Source organism: Mytilus galloprovincialis, chromosome 2 (assembly GCF_965363235.1).
Source record: "Mytilus galloprovincialis chromosome 2, xbMytGall1.hap1.1, whole genome shotgun sequence".
NCBI lineage: Eukaryota > Metazoa > Mollusca > Bivalvia > Mytilida > Mytilidae > Mytilus > Mytilus galloprovincialis.
The window spans coordinates 80,769,051-80,787,240 of NC_134839.1; the positions used below are offsets into that span (position 1 = coordinate 80,769,051).

Below are 18,190 nucleotides of genomic sequence, written 5' to 3' on the forward strand. Positions count from 1 at the left end.
TTATCTTTTACAAACATAATCCTACAACCGTTCACAAGCTGAATATGTGTTCTAGTGTATTATTATAGTCGCCTTTAATTTTTCCGTATAGTTTGTTCATCCGTTTTATCCGGTACGCTTCCGTTAGGTGTCCGTTTTATGCGGTACTCGTCCGTTGGATATACGTTCGACATCCGTTCTGTCCGGTACGTTTCCGTTTCTCGTACGTTGCATATCCGGTGTGTGTCCGTTATGCATTCGTTACGCGTCCGTTTAAGTTGGTCAGTACATCAACGGACTCCCAACGGACAAAAATTTTGTCAACAGACAACTTTTATTTTCATCCGTTAGGCGTCCGTTCGTGCTATCCGGTAAGGTGTGACCGAGGCTTATATTCGCGTAATTATACGAAATACGTTCGGTACGTTATCAGTCAAAAACGCAAACTCAAGGTCACCCGCTGTAAAAAGATGGCATTAGCCTAGGCGGGCACACTTATTCCATTATTCCCTAACTAGGATTACGTTAGAACACAAAACGAACTAAAATATTATTCAGACCAAAATAGTCGGATGCGAATTTCATTTCTTATCATGTCTAATAAATAAAATTGAGAATGGAATAAATGTCTATTTTTTCAAAGATTTTTATCAAACGGGGATTTTAACGACTGCAATAGGTAAACTAACCATTATAGAAAGCATCCTCGTTTAGAAACTATGGTGTGTCGTAAACACAGAACAGAAAAATTGTATACAATATAGGCTGTCTTTTGTCAATCTCTTATAGAGCAGAAAATAATGTATGATGATATAAAAAAAGTTTTAGCTGGTTTTAAAAATTTTGATATTGTGTAAGAATAAAACACGAACTAGGTCATATCAAATAAGAAAACAAAATATTTCTCCATCATGAAAAATGTTGGAAATTGAAAAGGAAGATAAGGTTATTGCTTACTAAAATACTAGATAAAAAAATGTTGACTTCGCATTTCTTATAAATGTTATTTGGATTTGGATTTTAAATATGTTCGCCTCAAGCATAACTGAAGAGACATAAGTATAAATTGTCTAAATGTGCAGCTGGTACTGTAACAGACCATGCAAGGGCTGTATAGCCAGTGAAGGTCGTTAATAACTTCCATATGTTTGGTACCGTGAAAGATTTAATTTATACGTTTAGGGATTTTTAGAGGAAAAGACGGAGTTTTTACTTCTTTTAATTTTCATGAGTGTTAAGTTATTTTTTTTTCCTTTTCGGATACCGTTTTACTTGGGTTTCTTTATTGGTTATTTATATAGTGACACAATTTTTAACAGAAATATAAAAAAGAAGATGTGGTATGATTGCCAATGAGAAAAGTCTCCCTTAAGCTTATGACACAGTACACCGTACGGCCCTCAACAATGAATAAAGCCAATACCGCTAAGTCAGCATAGAAAGAAAGCTTCTGCAGCAAAGATGAGCGCTACTCGTTCCGAGAGTCTAGCATTAGTCCAGACGGTGAATGGAAGATAAAACATGCATTTACATTGTCATTTCGGGGCCTTATATAGCTGATTATGCGGTTTGGGCTTTGCTCATTGTTGACTGAGGCCGTACAGTGACCTATAGTTGTTAATTTCTGTGTCATTTTGGTATCTTGTGGAGAGTTGTCTCATTGGCAATCATACAACATCTTCTTTCTTTTATATAATACAATAGTTAAAAAATAAAAACGAGAACTGTATTTACGAAAATATAAATGGCGCAGTGGCGGATCCAGAGGGGGGGTTCCGGGGGTCCGCACCCCCCCTTTATTTTGGCCGATCAATGCATTTGAATCGGGACATATGTTTGCACCCCCCCTGCACCCCCCCTTTGCCCTGGGCTAGCACCCCCCCCTTTCGAAAATTCCTGCATCCGCCACTGTGGCGTATTACGAAATATGATTATCCTATTTATTTACGTTAGAAATTCACATGCATGACCAAAATTATAATTTTTCAAGCAGACATTGAACCATGAAAATGAGGTCAAGGATAATGGACATAAGACAGACTGAAACTTCGAAACATAATGTATATGCAAACAAGGTATGACGCATTCATGTATTCTACCTTTTCAAATATAAAGCTTTAGGCAAATTGTTTACACAGCCGTTGCCGATTAATAAACCCTTTATCTTAGTTTAAAAAAAAAAAATATTTCCCCATATCTCGTATCTGGCGACGAAATTCACAGGCGACAAAATACTGATTCTTAATGCTCACAGCCAATTGAGTTTATATTTAACTTGGTCTGGGGCTTATCAAATAACGATTAGCTGTAAGCAATTTTTACATCACCATGCAGTTCAACCACTTCATGCTTGCTAATAATTTGCAATTTTTTAACACTTTCTCTACAAGTTAAGTTAAGTATCTTTAAGATAATATATTTTGGCACCTACTCAAACTAGTTTTTATCTTAAATCAAAAACATGCATAATATGTATTCGCTCACTCCTATACTGTGTATACCTAAGAAAATCTTCGAATTAAGACTTCAATAGATTCAGGGCTGTTTCTTTCATTGAAGCTTTTAAACCATGGTTTTAGAAGAAAAGCTTAAGTCATCCTTTTTCAAAGTTTTAATAATGTTATGATGAGTTGGCTCAACTTGGTTGACTGTTTTTGGAATACATGTGTTACATTTATACCACGGATATGTACCAATTGTCGTATCAACAGTCTCGGTCTATTTTCTTCAATTGTGAAATTACAGCCGGGTAGAATGGCGTTCCGACTGTATGGAAATCAAGAAGGAATATTTTGCTCTTTAAACTTTTATTTTAGCAGAATGGCAAGACCGAAAAACAAACTCCAAACTAGATGTAATGTAACATACAAACAATATCAATATATAAGCACAAACAATTAAAGGATTAAGCAGATTAACAGATGCCGAATAGAAATAAGAATACCGGTAGATTAAAAGATTAATTAATGACCGACACGTAGATGCAAATTATAGTCCTAACTGTCACAGAGAATAAATAATTAAATGAATAGAGTAATTGCATTTAAAAACTTTGTCCAAGATTATAACACATAATCTGTGTGAAACACTTATGCCTACATTTACGACAAAGTCCAGAATTATATAATAAATGCAAAACATGACCATGCATTAAAACAATTGAATTAATAAAATGTTGTTTGAAAACGAATTAAACAGTTAAAATAGTCCGGTCATAAAATCACAGAATGAGTCTACTTACAATAATCAGCAGCACGTCGGGTGCCACAAGAGGAACACGATATGTTTATCCTGTCGGAGCACCTGAGATCACCCTGCTTTTCTGGTACAGTTTGTGATGCTCATTTTTTAGATTTTAAAGTAGTGTATTGTAGAGTACTTATTTGTTTTTCCGTCGTTTTTCGTGTTTTTCTGGCATGATTTTGTCCGTCTACCTTCGACTCATATGTTTTTACCATCCCTTTTTAATCTACCGCTTTCTGTTTTTACCTTCTAAACTTTTACTATGTAAACAATCTAAAATATGTCTTATTTTATTCATCAAATATAAAGCTCAATTTATGTAATCAAATGTTCACCCATATTAAAACTGAGAGCTCTTTCTAACAGGAACAATCTTTGCGATAAGAGTTTGCTTGTTTGTAATGACGATCGTTATGAAAGTCTTGATATATATGTGTGTTTATTCAGATCCTATTTTTAGAATGAAATAAGAATAGCGGGTGGATTTAACTTATTCAAACAGTGTGTGTGTATAAGAGCAATGAGATTTTTAAAGATTATATGTTCAAGTACTAATTATCATAGGTGAACATTCTGGCTTTAAATCACTTACGGGTTGAATTTTAAAAAAAGGTAGGTAAATATTATCTAAAAAAATCTATTATTATTACTGTTTGACTAATTGAAACAAAGATTTAGAAATAGGGTAACGTTTAATCCTAAACGAATCAAATTTATCGACCCTTCTTCACATACTTTCTCATGGAAGAAACACCAAACTTGTGGTAGTGTAGTTTAATTCCATCACGGATATTGACCTTTTTTAACGATTTTTACAGAATGCCAGCTAGTTGATTAATTTTTTAAGACATAACGCAGGTAACATGTGTACTTTTGATTTCCTTCGTGTCTTTGTATTTTGATTACCAGTATGTTTATTTGTTTAGCGTAACTATGAAATTCTTGTCACTGAACAAAACGCTATCGAACAATGATATATATGTTGTTAAATTATTGTTTTTAGAAATTAAACCAGACTTAACTGTCAAACCCATCGTAGTGCTGGTTGTAGTCTATATTGATTATGACTTGTGGGTGTATATAAACAATTTTTTATGCACACATGATTTTGTTTGTAATTATTTACAATTTAAAAAATTGACCTGATTTGACATGTTTAACCTTTTGAAAAAACACGAGATAATCACAGTATTCTGTTCAAATCGATACCTCTGACCTATCGTATTTCATGATTATTGTCCATTTAATTCATAAATGATCATAAATAGAATAACGCCATTTAATTTACTTGTATATACATGAAAGTTGAAATCGAAAGGATATTATGTTCTACTAGGTTTGCATATACCAAAACAAAACGAACTGCGATTGGATAAACAGATTTCAAAATAATTTGCATCAAAATTGTGAGTATGAGTTCATTTTAATTTAGAGTAAAACAAAAATAAACCGTAATTTTCATATAGCAAAGATACATACATTTGTACATTTTATATCATAATCATCCCACTGAGAGAACAGTTTATTCCTCTAATAGACACTTATTTTTCATGGTTGATATATGTAACTATATGCTTTCAAAATAATTACACTGGACGTTAAAAAGCAACCAACAATCAATCAATCAATACAATTACATGAGATTGTGGTCCTTCAAGCAACTTTACATTTGATTGTTTATAAAGACATGTATGCCCGATGACAACAAAACCATCGTTATATTTACTCAATCAGAATACACACATGCTTTAATTTTAAAAGAAACTTTTAACAGGTAGACGAAAGCACTACACTTTTTTTTAAAAGAACCAATTTATATTGACAAATGCTTCTAAATCAATAAATTTAAATTTAAATACTCCTCGTGCGTTTATCAGATCGACACACTCAATATACATTTCTACAACTCATTCACTACAGGATTTAATTTATCTTTTATTAATTTCTATATAGTATTAATCTTTAACAGGGCCTAATGGGTCGATTACTGTAACGCACAAAATAAACAATCCGAATGTCCTTTGAATATCTCCCGCCTCTGTTTATATAATTCTTAACTGAAACATATAGATATAAGAAGATGTGGTATGACTGCAAATGAGACTATTCTCCATCTAAGTCGCAATTTATAAAAGTAAACCATTATATATAATAGGTCAAAGTACGGACTTCAACACGGAACATTGGCTCACACCGAACAGCAATCTATAAAGGCCCCAAAAATGACTAGTGTAAAGCCATATGTAGTTTCAACTTTTTAGGAAGAAAATTTTATGAATTTGATTTTTATGGTGCATGAAAAGTATTTCTTCACTTACGGACATATTCTACTGCTTGTTATGTATCAGAATATACTTTTTCATTCTGTTCCCCCTCCCCCCGAAAATCAATTGTTCATCCCTTAATAAACTTATCACGAGGAGAAATATTTTAGAAGATCGACGGTCTTTTGGTTCAATCCTGTAAATGGAAGCTATTATAAATCTTTTGAACTGCGAAACAGTAATCTCATATTCCATTAAAGACCGGATGTTGGACTGGTATACATCAAGGGATGGAAGATAATGCTTTTTCTTTCGATGGTAGTTAGTTCCATTATATTTTCTGTTGTAATGTACAATAATTCAAATATATTTGGACATACTGTAGCAAGGGATACTTTGTTAATGTACGGGAAGGCAGATTTTTTTAAATAAAATTTCCATAGGTTTAGCATTGAAACAACAAAAGGATACGTTATCCTGAATGTTAAATTCTTCAACTTTAAGCATTCATAACTATTTTGTCTTAATGTTCATAAGAAGGAACTGACAAATATGGCCATGTTTGCAACGTGGTCGCAAAATATACTCTGAGCTAGGTAAATAAAATTGAAACACATTTTATGATTCGGAAATTTAAACACTTGCTTGGAATCTAGGGGAATATCTCAAACATTTTTCCAAACTTATTCTTTTTTCGAATCTTCTGTGGAAACAAAAAACGGAAGACTTTAAAGAGTCTGTGAAGCTGACCTTGGTGTAGCTACATAATTTAACAAAGGCACTATCCAACATTTCCGAGACAAATATAATTCATTACAAAAATCTTTTTAGTTGATCTTGTATTGCTGATCATTTAGTCTGTTTACTTTCTCTTACATGTTTGTGATTTAAAGTGTATATTTATCTATTACAAATTTTATCATGTAAGAAAAACACCCCAAATATAAAGGTGAAAATCATCACTAAAGGGTAATAACTGCAATAAGAAGTCGTCGGACTATTTCCTACATAATTATCCTAAGGGTTATGGAAGTATTTTTTGTAATAATTCTAACGGACCAATCCTATTGAAGTATTTAAAGGTACGCTCATCATATTAAGATCAACCAGTTCATATGAATCCTCTTTAAAGAATAAAAATACGAATATTATTATTCCACTCAAGGGCCCTTGATGGGTAGCATGACATGTACACATAAAACACAATTATACATCATGATTTGTAGCAGCAAAAGACGTGTTTTTTATATATTGAATGCAGAAGTTAAAAATACACAGGCACACAAATATACAAATTAAGGAAAACCTGGCTCTCTAGTGGATGTATGTACGTAGTATTATCAAGATGTAACATTTCTAATATCACAATAATAGCCAACCAATACAAGACAGACTTGTGTCTTGAGTGGAAAGCTAACATCTAATCGTTCCCCCATTTTATTTTAAAGGTTTAACCGTGTACACGGGTTGAGGCTAAAAGATGGACTGGTTAAATGGAATGATAAACAGATTACAGCCAGCCTTATTCCGTCCAGAAGACTTACAATTATTATCACCAGATGAATATGTTCCTAAACTATCAGATATTGTTCTTCCGTCCATTTTTCTGGCAGTTCTCTTCATAATAATTCGACACTTGTTAGATGGGTAAATAATTTATTTTATAAGTAGTGCCTTACCAAATAAAATTCAGATTCCTCTACTTTTTCTTGCATAAATAAATGTTTCTATTGACTACTGTTCAACATTCTCGGAACTGCGTTTGCAATTTGTTATTTTTTTTTAACAGGAGCCTTCTTGAATTTTGAATAATAACGAGTCTACATTTCGGAGAAAGTAGAATAACAAATTTACAAAACACCAAGGAAAATTGAAATCGGAAAGTCCCATATATCAAATGGGAAAACCAAAAACTCGAACACATCAAACGAATTGGAAACAAACTGTCATACGCCTTTCCTTGTGTAGAACATGGTGTATTTAAACCTAGTTTTATAGCTAGCTAGTAAACCTCTCACTTGTTTGACAGTCGCATACATTTTAGGATTTTACAATATTTTAATATGTAAGGCTATATACTTATATTTCATAAGTCTCACATCATAGAGAAAACATACTAATAAGTGACGTATAATGAACATTGATCTTTATCTTCAATTGAAATTTCAGGATATTGATAAAGCCCATAGGAACTTATTTTCATGTAAATGACACAGTTAGCAAAGAAAACGTTCCACCTATTCCAGTTTTAGAAGCAGGGTATAAAGTTAGCAGAAATCCAAAGCCAGATGCAATAATGGTATAACACTTTGTCATTGTCTAATAAATTCATACGATAAAAACAAAAAGAAACAGCAAAAAGATTAAAATAAAATAAAGCGATAATTACATCAACGGTGTAGTCAACGATATCAAAACATTCAACGAAAATAAATCAAAAGAAAAAAAGTTACATGCATCCTATTCATCACAATCATACAAATAAGATGTGAGTTCTTCGTTGTGTCGGTTTGCCTTATTTATGTGATTTCCAAAGTTATGTCTTATTATTACTGTGTCAAGACAGACACTATAAAACACAGGTTTCATTAAAGAATAAGGACAAAATCTTACGGATGGCCAGGGCTATAATAATCAATAACATTATATTTATTTCCATATACATAAATATTCCAACATAAATCTATAAAACTGAAAATATTCAGGATATATGAATTAGATTTGAATCCTCTTATTTGAAAGAGGGACGAAAGATACCAGAGGGACAGTCAAACTCATAAATCGAAAATAAACTGACAACGCCATGGTTAAAAAGGAAAAAGACAAACAGACAAACAATAGTACACATGACACAACATAGAAAACTAAGGAGTAAGCAACACGAACTCCACCAAAAACTAGGGGTGATCTCAGGTGCTTCGGAAGGGTAAGCGGATCCTGCTCCACATGTGGCATCCGTCGTGTTGCTCATGTCATGAAAGTAAGACCAAAAGCTGAATATAATGATGACTATATATACAATTTACATGTTCTAATATAAATCATAATGGTTATTGCAGTCTTTGGCAAAGAAGTCAGAAATGACTGTAAGACAAGTAGAGGTTTGGTTCCGCAAACGAAAGAAGCAAGATAAGGTTACAGACATGAAACGATTAGAGGATGCAAGGTTTGTAATATATATACTATATTCTTGGTTTAAAGTTGTGACATTATTACAAAAAAAACCTTGTGGTATTACATAGACATATAGTTTCTTTCAATGGACTATCGGTTCTTGATTGCCCCTTTGGTATCTCAAGACTATTTTGGAATTAAAATTTATGTCCCGTGCTGTAATTGTCATTTATAACTATAACCGTTACAGGAAATTTTCCGAATGAAGATTTTGACCCGAAACGACATTAACATTTATAACCATTACCGTTGCAGGAATAACGATTACTGATCCGAACTATCTTTTTCATTTATAACCGTTACCGTTTCAGAAATAAAGATTAATAACATAAACTATCAGTTCCCTTTACCGTTGCAAAGAATAGAAAATATGAAAAATTGCCAAACGGATGACTGATGTGCATGGTTGAACAAAAAATAACGTATACAACTTAAAGGGACACTAGCTACGAGATATATAAAAAAATCTTAAATGTGATTAATTTTGTTCGATCATTGATGAAAGTGAAATAGTGAAATAATAATTCGGTTTTAGCAGTCAAAATGGTTCAATTTTGTCAAGTTATTCTAAGAAACATTAATGATGAATTAATCACTTGCAGGTGAATGATTATACGTCATTGAATCCTTATTTTTGGTGAACTTTAATTTAACCCTCAGCTAGAGACTTATAATGCATGGATTGTGCATGTTTAAAGTTATTTAAAAGAAAAATGTCAACATTGAAAGTGAAACAAAGATTATTCATTTGATAAACTGATTCGACCCAGAAAAAAACATTCTTTTACAGGTAAAAACGATGACTAACATATATTTTTAATCTATAATATGAAATTAAACAGACCTAAAACAATCTAATTGCACGATTTCGCGTTCTATTGATATATATATTTTATGTTTGTATCGCTTATATGACCATCAGAGGTATTCGGAGGTCAACTCGATAGTTAATTAGATGGCGTCAAAACTAAAATACACACGAAACGAAGCTTCATATTATCGAGCCCATGCCCTGCAAATTGTTTATTTTAGACTTTTTATAATTTGGATAAATGTTTTACATAGTTATAAATCAAATATGAGAATTTGACAGCTAGTTCTCCTTTAAAAGAGGGACGAAAGATACCAAAGGGACAGTCAAACTCATAAATCTAAAACAAACTGACAACGCCATGGCTAAAAATTAAAAAGACAAACAAAAAACAGTACACATGACACAACATAGAAAACTAAAGAATAAACCACACGACGTCGTGTTGCTTATGTGATAACAAATCCGGTAAAAAGTCTAATTCGGTATGTCACATTCATGACAGGGAAGGGGATTGTAGTTACGATGTAAGGAACATATCCGATATCATTTGTGAAACGGTTATTCCATGGTCAACCAACTCGTGATGCCGTCCGTAAAATTTACGAAGGGATGATTTCAACTTCACCATTTGGAACTCTTGGTTTAATAGCTTCCTTGTGAGCAGCAACCCTCTATCAAGAAAATCATGATAGGAAATGCAAGCACGGGAATATCGTATCAATTGGGAGATATATACCCCGTATGCAGGTGCTGCTGGAATTTTGCTACTTAGAAATGGAAAGTTCACAATTGGAAAGCTGAAATCATCTCTTTTGTCGTAACGTTTTGTTTTTAACCGATCCTCATTGTCAATTTCTAGATGTAAGTCAAGATATGAGGCCGACTTAACTGTATCTGTGGTATCCTTTATCTCTAGCTCGATGGGATAGATGCGTTCCACATAGTAACCAAATTTTGATTTATTTAGTGAAAGAACATCATCTATATAGCGGAATATTCATTCCAACCGAGAAAAAAAATCGATGTTATTTAATAATTTGTTGTACACGTTCATAAATATCAATGAGCCAATTATCTTCTTTAAACAAAAAAGACAGGATGCATATTAAATCATTAATACCATCGATAGTGCTGACATTAGAGGTAAATGTCTTAAACAAATAATTGAGATTGTACTTAGGTGTCTATGAGGGTTGTTTTTTTTGTTTCGGATGTTCGTACTTTTTGGATTTTTTTCAACTATACCGGTTAAATTTATCCCCAATATCGATCACTTTTCTTTTCAAAGTAGACTTCAATAGTTCAAACTATTAACTCATTACCAAAATTTAAATTCCTGCCAAGGGGGACAATTCTTCCTGTTATTGATAGTAACCGAGTAGTACAACTTATTAAAAATGTGGTCAACAGAGGAAAGAAGGGACCAAATAGAGGTGACTGCCTCGTAATAATGAGTTCAACTCCAATACATGAGCCGGATGTCAGATCCATGTGAAAAACTTTGATATATATATATATATACGATTATTGATAGGTCAACAATATTTGTTTTGATAATCCTCCAAAACATGCATTTGTAATGGGTGTTTTATATATATAGTTCTAATCATAGGGTCAAGTTAATTCTGAAATAATAGGTTAAATGTATTTCAACATTGAATAAGTTTGATGTAACGATCTGCTAAACCAACAACTTGGGTTTTCTTGTTTAAATTCGAGCCCCGTCAGAATACTTAACGTTACGCAGAAATTTGATGAAAACAATAATAAGAATAATATATATCTTATTTGCATTTCAGCTGGCAATTCATATTTTACTTCATTATGTCATGGTATGGAATATATGTACTATGGGATGTAAGTACAGTTACTATTTTTGTAAATACGTATATTGATTTACATTCATACATTATCAAAGCAAACTAAATACTAGCGGCTGATTTCATTGAAGTTGCTTTATGTTTAATAACGATAAGGAGAAACGTTTTAAGAATTACATTTTTTCTATACATTTTAATCTAAATTTAGCTTTTAGAATTTACTAACTAAATAATAATAATAAAAAAGAATTGACGAAAATAGCTTAAAATTATGGTTTGTGAAACTTTTAATTCGCCTGTTAAATTGACATTGATGATGTTATACAAGAGAAGTAAAATAATTTGGTTTTTTACTTTCAGAAGCCATGGTTTACCAAATCCGTGCACTGTTGGACTGGTTATCCAACGCAACAGGTGAATCATTTACTTCTAATTATGAAATATATAACTTTCGTCGATGATTAACCATTCTAAAGAAATGTTAAAAGTTCACAGATAACACTGTATTATATCAATGCGTCTTTGCGTACATTTTCCCCCTCTGCATTATTTTATTCATAGATAGTTTCTGTGTCATTTCCTAACGAGCTGTAAACATTTTGAATGATTTCAGTGGATAACAAATGTTTTTCTTTGCATTAACTACATCTGTAAGCTTTGTATATGAACTTGTAATTGAACTTGCTGACCGTCATTGCAATAATTTTAAACTTGTGAGTGAAAATTAAAATTAAAAAAAAAAGATCTCCAAAGAAAATTCAAAACTGAAAGTTGTTTATAAAATGGCAAAGTCAAACGCTCAAAAAAGTAAAAGAACACTATTTTCATATGTCATTGTCACAATTTTTAACAGGTAGTAAAAGACAACTTTTTGATATATGATAATCCCATTTTAGGGTAAATGACATTTAACACATTGTTATTTTATTGTTGTAGACGGTTTCTGATGGTATATATTGGTATTACTTGTTAGAGTTAGCATTTTACATTTCATCAATAGTCACCATATGTACAGACCATAAAAGAAAGGTAAAAATAACAACACCTGTTTTATTCAAATTGGGTATCTAATTTTCCCATCATGACAATACTTTTTAAATGAAAAAAAACTTGTTTTGGAACTATTCTTAAGAAATGTTTGCAATTTTAAAAAAAATCTTGTGATAAATAAAAAGAAATTAGGATAATACTTCAACGAGGAAGCATCCCAACGACAAATTATCTAGCAATCATAATTCACTTTTGCTAAATAACCTGCCAATTTTACTTTTAATAAGCCATATAATGTCAGAAAAGATAATGATATAACATTCCAGAATAGATTTTGGTGATATGATCTTCGCTATAACGATTGATATGATATCCACAACTTTCTTGTAAACATTTAAAAAGTTCAGTTAGTCAAATTATTTCGAATGTTCTACTAATTTATGTGGGAGCAGTGAATGCCATCTTTCACTTCAATAGAAACGTAAATGAGCATTCATACAAGTCCTTTTTTTGGTAGGTTTGAAATGAATTTTTGAGTATTATGGCAATGCCTTCTACTTTCAGGATTTCGTTGAAATGTCTGTTCATCACATAGTAACAATACTCCTCATAGGACTATCATGGAATTATAATGCTGTAAGAGTTGGAACACTAGTAATATGCATACACGATCCTGTAGATTATATCTTAGCAGTAAGTATTTTGCAGATATTACTTAACCAATAATTTTAAAATTATATTTTGGTTTGTCAATCTCGTAAACTTTATTTTGTTATGCATATGTTTTTTTGTTTGTTAGTTTTTAAGTTTGGCTATATATTGCTCATCATCGATAATGCAAAGTTACAAGAAATTGTTATGCTTTGAATAGCTCTATAACACGTTGACGAAAATGCGGGATTGTAAATCGAAGAATCATGTTGATTTTCAAAGTTTACATTGCCAATTGATTGATATCTATTTGCTAACGTTTAAGTATCAAATAGTTCATGCAAATCGCCAAGACAAGAGTGTATTTTAAAACAATAAATCCAACAACTAGATTAACAAGGATAAAGGGTTGGAAATTAAGATTGAACAACAGTCCACCTTAGAATCCATCAACGAGTTTTAGCGGGATTCCTTCTACAAGCAGAGAGCCGCTCGGTCTCCCTGCGCGAGGCATCTGATTTACCCTCACAATGAATCAAATAAACCTTCTAAATTGGTTTCACTGCCGAGTTTTGCCAAATTCTACTGATTTACTCTTTTTGTTCTGAACTCAAATTTGCAGGTCTCACGCCAATTTTTATTGACATATATAAGAATATAATTGTACACTGATGTTTGAAAGTCTTGTTGGATTTTGAAATAAATCTTGTTTTATTTGGGTATGTGGCGTAACAATGGAAAAATTGTTGAATTTTACTGCCGTTTATTTAAATATATATATTTATAGTGGATTGGGAAACAAGTTTTTCCACTTTGCGGGTGCAAGTGCTGCCTTGTAGAGGCATTAGCCTATTATTTTTCGAAATCTACAAGGGTGTCTTTTACGTGCAAGAGATATGGCTCGCTCTTAACATGGGTCAGCCATTTACCGTCCCCTTCCGACGGACTATCATCGTTTCATCCAGACCATACTCGCAAATGGTGTCAAGGGAGAGCCGAAAATTTTCATCCTGGAACGGGAATCGAACCAGGAACCTCCGTGTTAGTAGTCCGATGCACTAACCACTACACCAAGACTATCTAATTATTTCTGGCGTTATTATGCTTACACAGAAAACAATAGTATTTTAAATCAAAATTAATACTGCTTTGAATAGGCACGAAACAGAGTGAGAGCTATTAACATAATCTTGTAGTGTAGTTGAAGACATTGACACACTAAACTAGTAAGATTTACAATATTCGAGAAGTAAAAAAAAACACGCTTCTGGTTATTTGATGATTGTAAATAACATTTATAATTTGTGATTCTGTCAAAATTTCGTAATTAGTTTTATAAATAAGTACATTTATTTTTATTTACAGTTTGCAAAAATGAGTAACTACTGTAAATATATTAAAGTCTCAGATTTATGTTTTGTACTGTTTGCTGTAGTGTGGATTGCTACACGACTAATAATATATCCATACATGTAAGTATCCAACATAATAACCATTCTGAGAGTAGTACACTACTGGTTAAAAAAATCATTTTACTGGAACAAAACGCTAACCTGATCTATTATAACTGGTTATGGTGTAAACTATATAAACAATATCAAACCATTATATTCAAACATGACGAAAAAAGTGTAAAAACTCTGAAGACCATAACGCTGCAATTAAAAAAACCTATATCCGAAAAAAAAATATTCAAACTTGATCCGTACGGTAACTAGTCATCGTTAAACTATGTGCCAAATATCAAAGTAATTTCTTGAAGCAAGACCAGAAAACTGATTACTTGTGTGGATTTCTATTTCAAAGGAACATAAATTAGCACAAAATCATCAGACCGGAACAAAATTCACACTGTTTATGGTTAAACTATATGTCAAATATTAATATCTTCAAACAAGAAGAAAGAAATTTGGAAAACTTATTTGCCAAATTGACGGATTGAGGGAAAGCAGTCTTAAACTTTGAACTTGTTTGGCTTTATAACTATTTTGATATGAGCGTCACTGATGAGTCTTATGTAGACGAAAAGCGAGTCTGGCGTACTAAATTATAATCCTGGTACCTTTGTTAACTATTGATACCGTCGACAGTGGACCAAAAATCATTATCAAATGTATATTATTAATATATCATATAGAATATACCATTAAATGAAAACAGTCAACCGTTTTTGGAGAGAAATAAAAACGAGTGTTTTAGTTCATATATTTAGATTAAATCATTTTAACATACCATATCATATAATATTGACCGTATTTTCACCGAAAAGCAATTCCTTTGAGATCATTTACTGTCTTACTATGTAATAAGTTATAACAGGCGACATGTACAATTAGTTTGTTTTGTTGAATTTTTGTATTCATATATTTATTAATTCCCAATGCATTTACTCTTTATAATATGACCGTATTGTATGACGTTACCGTGAACAAAAGAGAAATTCTCAAAAAAAGAATTAAAAAAAATACTTGACAATCCCTAAATGTTTTAAATTGCTAAATAGTTCATTCACATGAAGCTGACCTTTAATAATTAATCTGTTTTCTGTACATTAACCATATCAATTTTGACAAAATGATGTTAATAATATATTTGTTATCTAGGGTTTTATATTCCGTTACAATTGAACTTCCTGAATATGCAAATAATAGTGGGCCTCATGAACAGTATTATGGAAATAGCTTTGTAATGCAGTTATTGAAAGTCATGCTGGGAGTGTTGCAAATTCTTCATATATTTTGGTCTATACTGATAGCTAGAACAGCTGCAACAAAGTTCACTCAAGGTCAAGTAAGTATTAAACACTTCATGGTTTTTATTTGATTTGGGATTAGGAAATATTTTGCCGCAGTCACTGAAGAGACAATTATTTTGTATAATTTGGTGCAAAAAAAAAATATCAACATAGAAATACGTAAATATGGTATGATTGCCATAAGACAACTATCCACCAACGTTCAAATGAAGTGGATGCGAGTAATTATAGACAACTGTACGGCATTCAACAATGAGAGACCTTATACCATTTGGTAAGCAATATATATAATGGGCCGACATGAAAAATGCAGAAAAATATGTTAATATTGTAAAATTATTGATTTTCGAGATGTGCATTTTTCTAAATATATATAAAAACCAATATAACAGCCTTCATATTATACTCAAACTAATTTGTTTGTATAATCAAATGCCACGAAAAATATTTATAAAACGCGATGAAATTGATACACCCATCCTTTAACTAATTGTTTTAAAAACAAATATTGGTTTTGTGTATCTTCCTTAGTGTTTTATAGAAATGTGGATACCAATCAATTTCAAAAAGCCAATGGGACACGAAACAACTAAGTAATGATGTACATATGGGTACTATCCCAAGATATCTATCAAACAAAATACATGATGTTGTTTCATACATTAGTATATTCACAGACTGTTGATAATTTTGTCTCCTTTTCTAGCTACAAGATGTACGGAGTGATAATGAAAACAGTGAAAAGGAAGATGAGTCCTCTCATAAACATCATACAGAAGATACCTCACATATGAATGGACATATACAAAGAGTAAAGAAAATCTCATAATGTTTCTATCTTTAATTAATTTTATATGGTTTATAAAATATTATTTAAAAGTTAAATGCATTTTTTAAATGACTTATTTTATTTTTCTTGAATAAATGTTTATTTTTTTACTGTTTGTTTCACATCTTGTGTTAATCTAGCTTTTGCCCTGTGCATGGAAAGTCGTGTGTTTGATCCCAACATAGTAAAAAAAGGATCTTGAAATTATTTTCTGAGGTTTCCCTTTAGCTTTAACCAGTAAGAAAATGAATGTTATGTCGGCTTGGTGTCTAAAAATGTTGATAGTTTTCCTGCATACTTTTATATAAGGGCTATCGTATTAAAATTCCGATTTTGTGTGCCAGACTGCTACAAAGCAAGGAAAATGCATATCTCTTCAACATTTATTTTCAACATTTGCATGTAAAACTTGATAACGGTCGTAAAGCAGCCGTATCAAGCAGTTTACCACTTTTGGTGATCATGTCTTCAACATTAGGAAAATGAGTACTAGTCTATATACTAGATATATTTTGTTAAAATTAGTGTCACTGAAGAAGTCTATTAAAATTGAGAATGGAAATGGGGAATGTGTCAAAGAGACAACAACCCGACCATTGAAAAAAACAACAGCAGAAGGTCACCAACAGGTCTTCAATGTAGCGAGAAATTCCCGCAACCGGAGGCGTCCTTCAGCTGGCCCCTAAACAAATATATACTAGTTCAGTGATAATGAACGCCATACTAATTTCTAAATTGTACACAAGAAACTAAAATTAAAATAATACAAGACTAACAAAGGCCAGAGGCTCCCGACTTGGGACAGGCGCAAAAATGCGGCGGGGTTAAACATGTTTGTGAGATCTCAACCCTCCCCCTATACCTCTAGCCAATGTAGAAAAGTAAACGAATAACAATACGCACATTAAAATTCAGTCCATGAGAAGTCCGAGTCTGATGTCAGAAGATGTAACCAAAGAAAATAAACAAAATGACAATAATACATAAATAACAACAGACTACTAGCAGTAAACTGACATGCCAGCTCCAGACTTCAATTAAACTGACTGAAAGATTATGATTTCATCATATGAACATCAGACACAATCCTTCCCGTTATGGGTTTAGTATCATACCATCATAACATATATGAGAAGAACATAACCCGTGTCATGCCAACAACTGGTTTTTGAATAAATGTGTTTAGTTCCGATGCAAAGACCCTATAAGTGAATCAATATTAACGCCAAAATATGAGTTTTTGAGGTGAATACTGACACCTTTGTGCTTTATAAAGAACATTTCCATAAAAAATTGGATGTGAAATACCTGAACGTATAAGAAGTCTGCATGTTGAGATGTATTTACGAATGATGTCCTTATACCGATGATAAAATTTAGTAAATGTTTTAACTAGTTTGTGATATCGAAAACCCTGGTTTAATAATTTTTCAGTAATACATAAATTTCTCTCGTTAAAATCTAAAACATTGTTACATATACGAGCGAATCGTACAAGTTGAGATAAATAAACACCGTAAGATGGTGACAAGGGAACGTCACCATCTAAAAATGGATAATTAACGATAGGAAATGAAAAATCATCTCTTTTATCATAAATTTTAGTATTCAGCTTAGTATATATATAATTTTCCTATACAAAAGTACGGGAAAATATTTGATTCCACCAAA

General features: G+C 32.0%; 1 protein-coding gene across 4 annotated transcripts; it reads left to right on the forward strand.

Annotated features, from left to right (window-relative positions):
- The first annotated feature begins 3,201 nt into the window (after positions 1–3,201).
- Positions 3,202–16,629, forward strand: LOC143064548 (ceramide synthase 2-like). Of its 4 annotated transcripts, none has more exons than XM_076237451.1 (11): positions 3,202–3,304; positions 6,935–7,133; positions 7,656–7,785; positions 8,546–8,652; positions 11,274–11,331; positions 11,655–11,708; positions 12,231–12,323; positions 12,849–12,977; positions 14,301–14,407; positions 15,539–15,725; positions 16,397–16,629. In XM_076237451.1, exons 2-11 carry the CDS (start codon positions 6,967–6,969, stop codon positions 16,517–16,519), a joined length of 1,155 nt encoding a protein of 384 aa, XP_076093566.1. In that variant the 5' UTR covers positions 3,202–3,304; positions 6,935–6,966; the 3' UTR covers positions 16,520–16,629. The 4 variants fall into 4 exon arrangements, with proteins under 4 accessions (XP_076093566.1, XP_076093564.1, XP_076093565.1 ...); XM_076237449.1 differs by lacking the exon at positions 3,202–3,304 and adding an exon at positions 3,688–3,834; XM_076237450.1 differs by lacking the exon at positions 3,202–3,304 and adding an exon at positions 3,948–4,080.
- Positions 16,630–18,190: the final 1,561 nt, after the last annotated feature.

Excerpts from the sequence above, each read along its gene's own strand:
- LOC143064548 (XM_076237451.1), top strand. The coding sequence starts at position 6,967 with ATGGACTGGTTAAATGGAATGATAAACAGATTACAGCCAGCCTTATTC. Across the intron at positions 8,653-11,273 it reads AAACGATTAGAGGATGCAAG|CTGGCAATTCATATTTTACT; the intron begins GTTTGTAATATA and ends TTTGCATTTCAG. Across the intron at positions 12,978-14,300 it reads CTGTAGATTATATCTTAGCA|TTTGCAAAAATGAGTAACTA; the intron begins GTAAGTATTTTG and ends TTTTATTTACAG.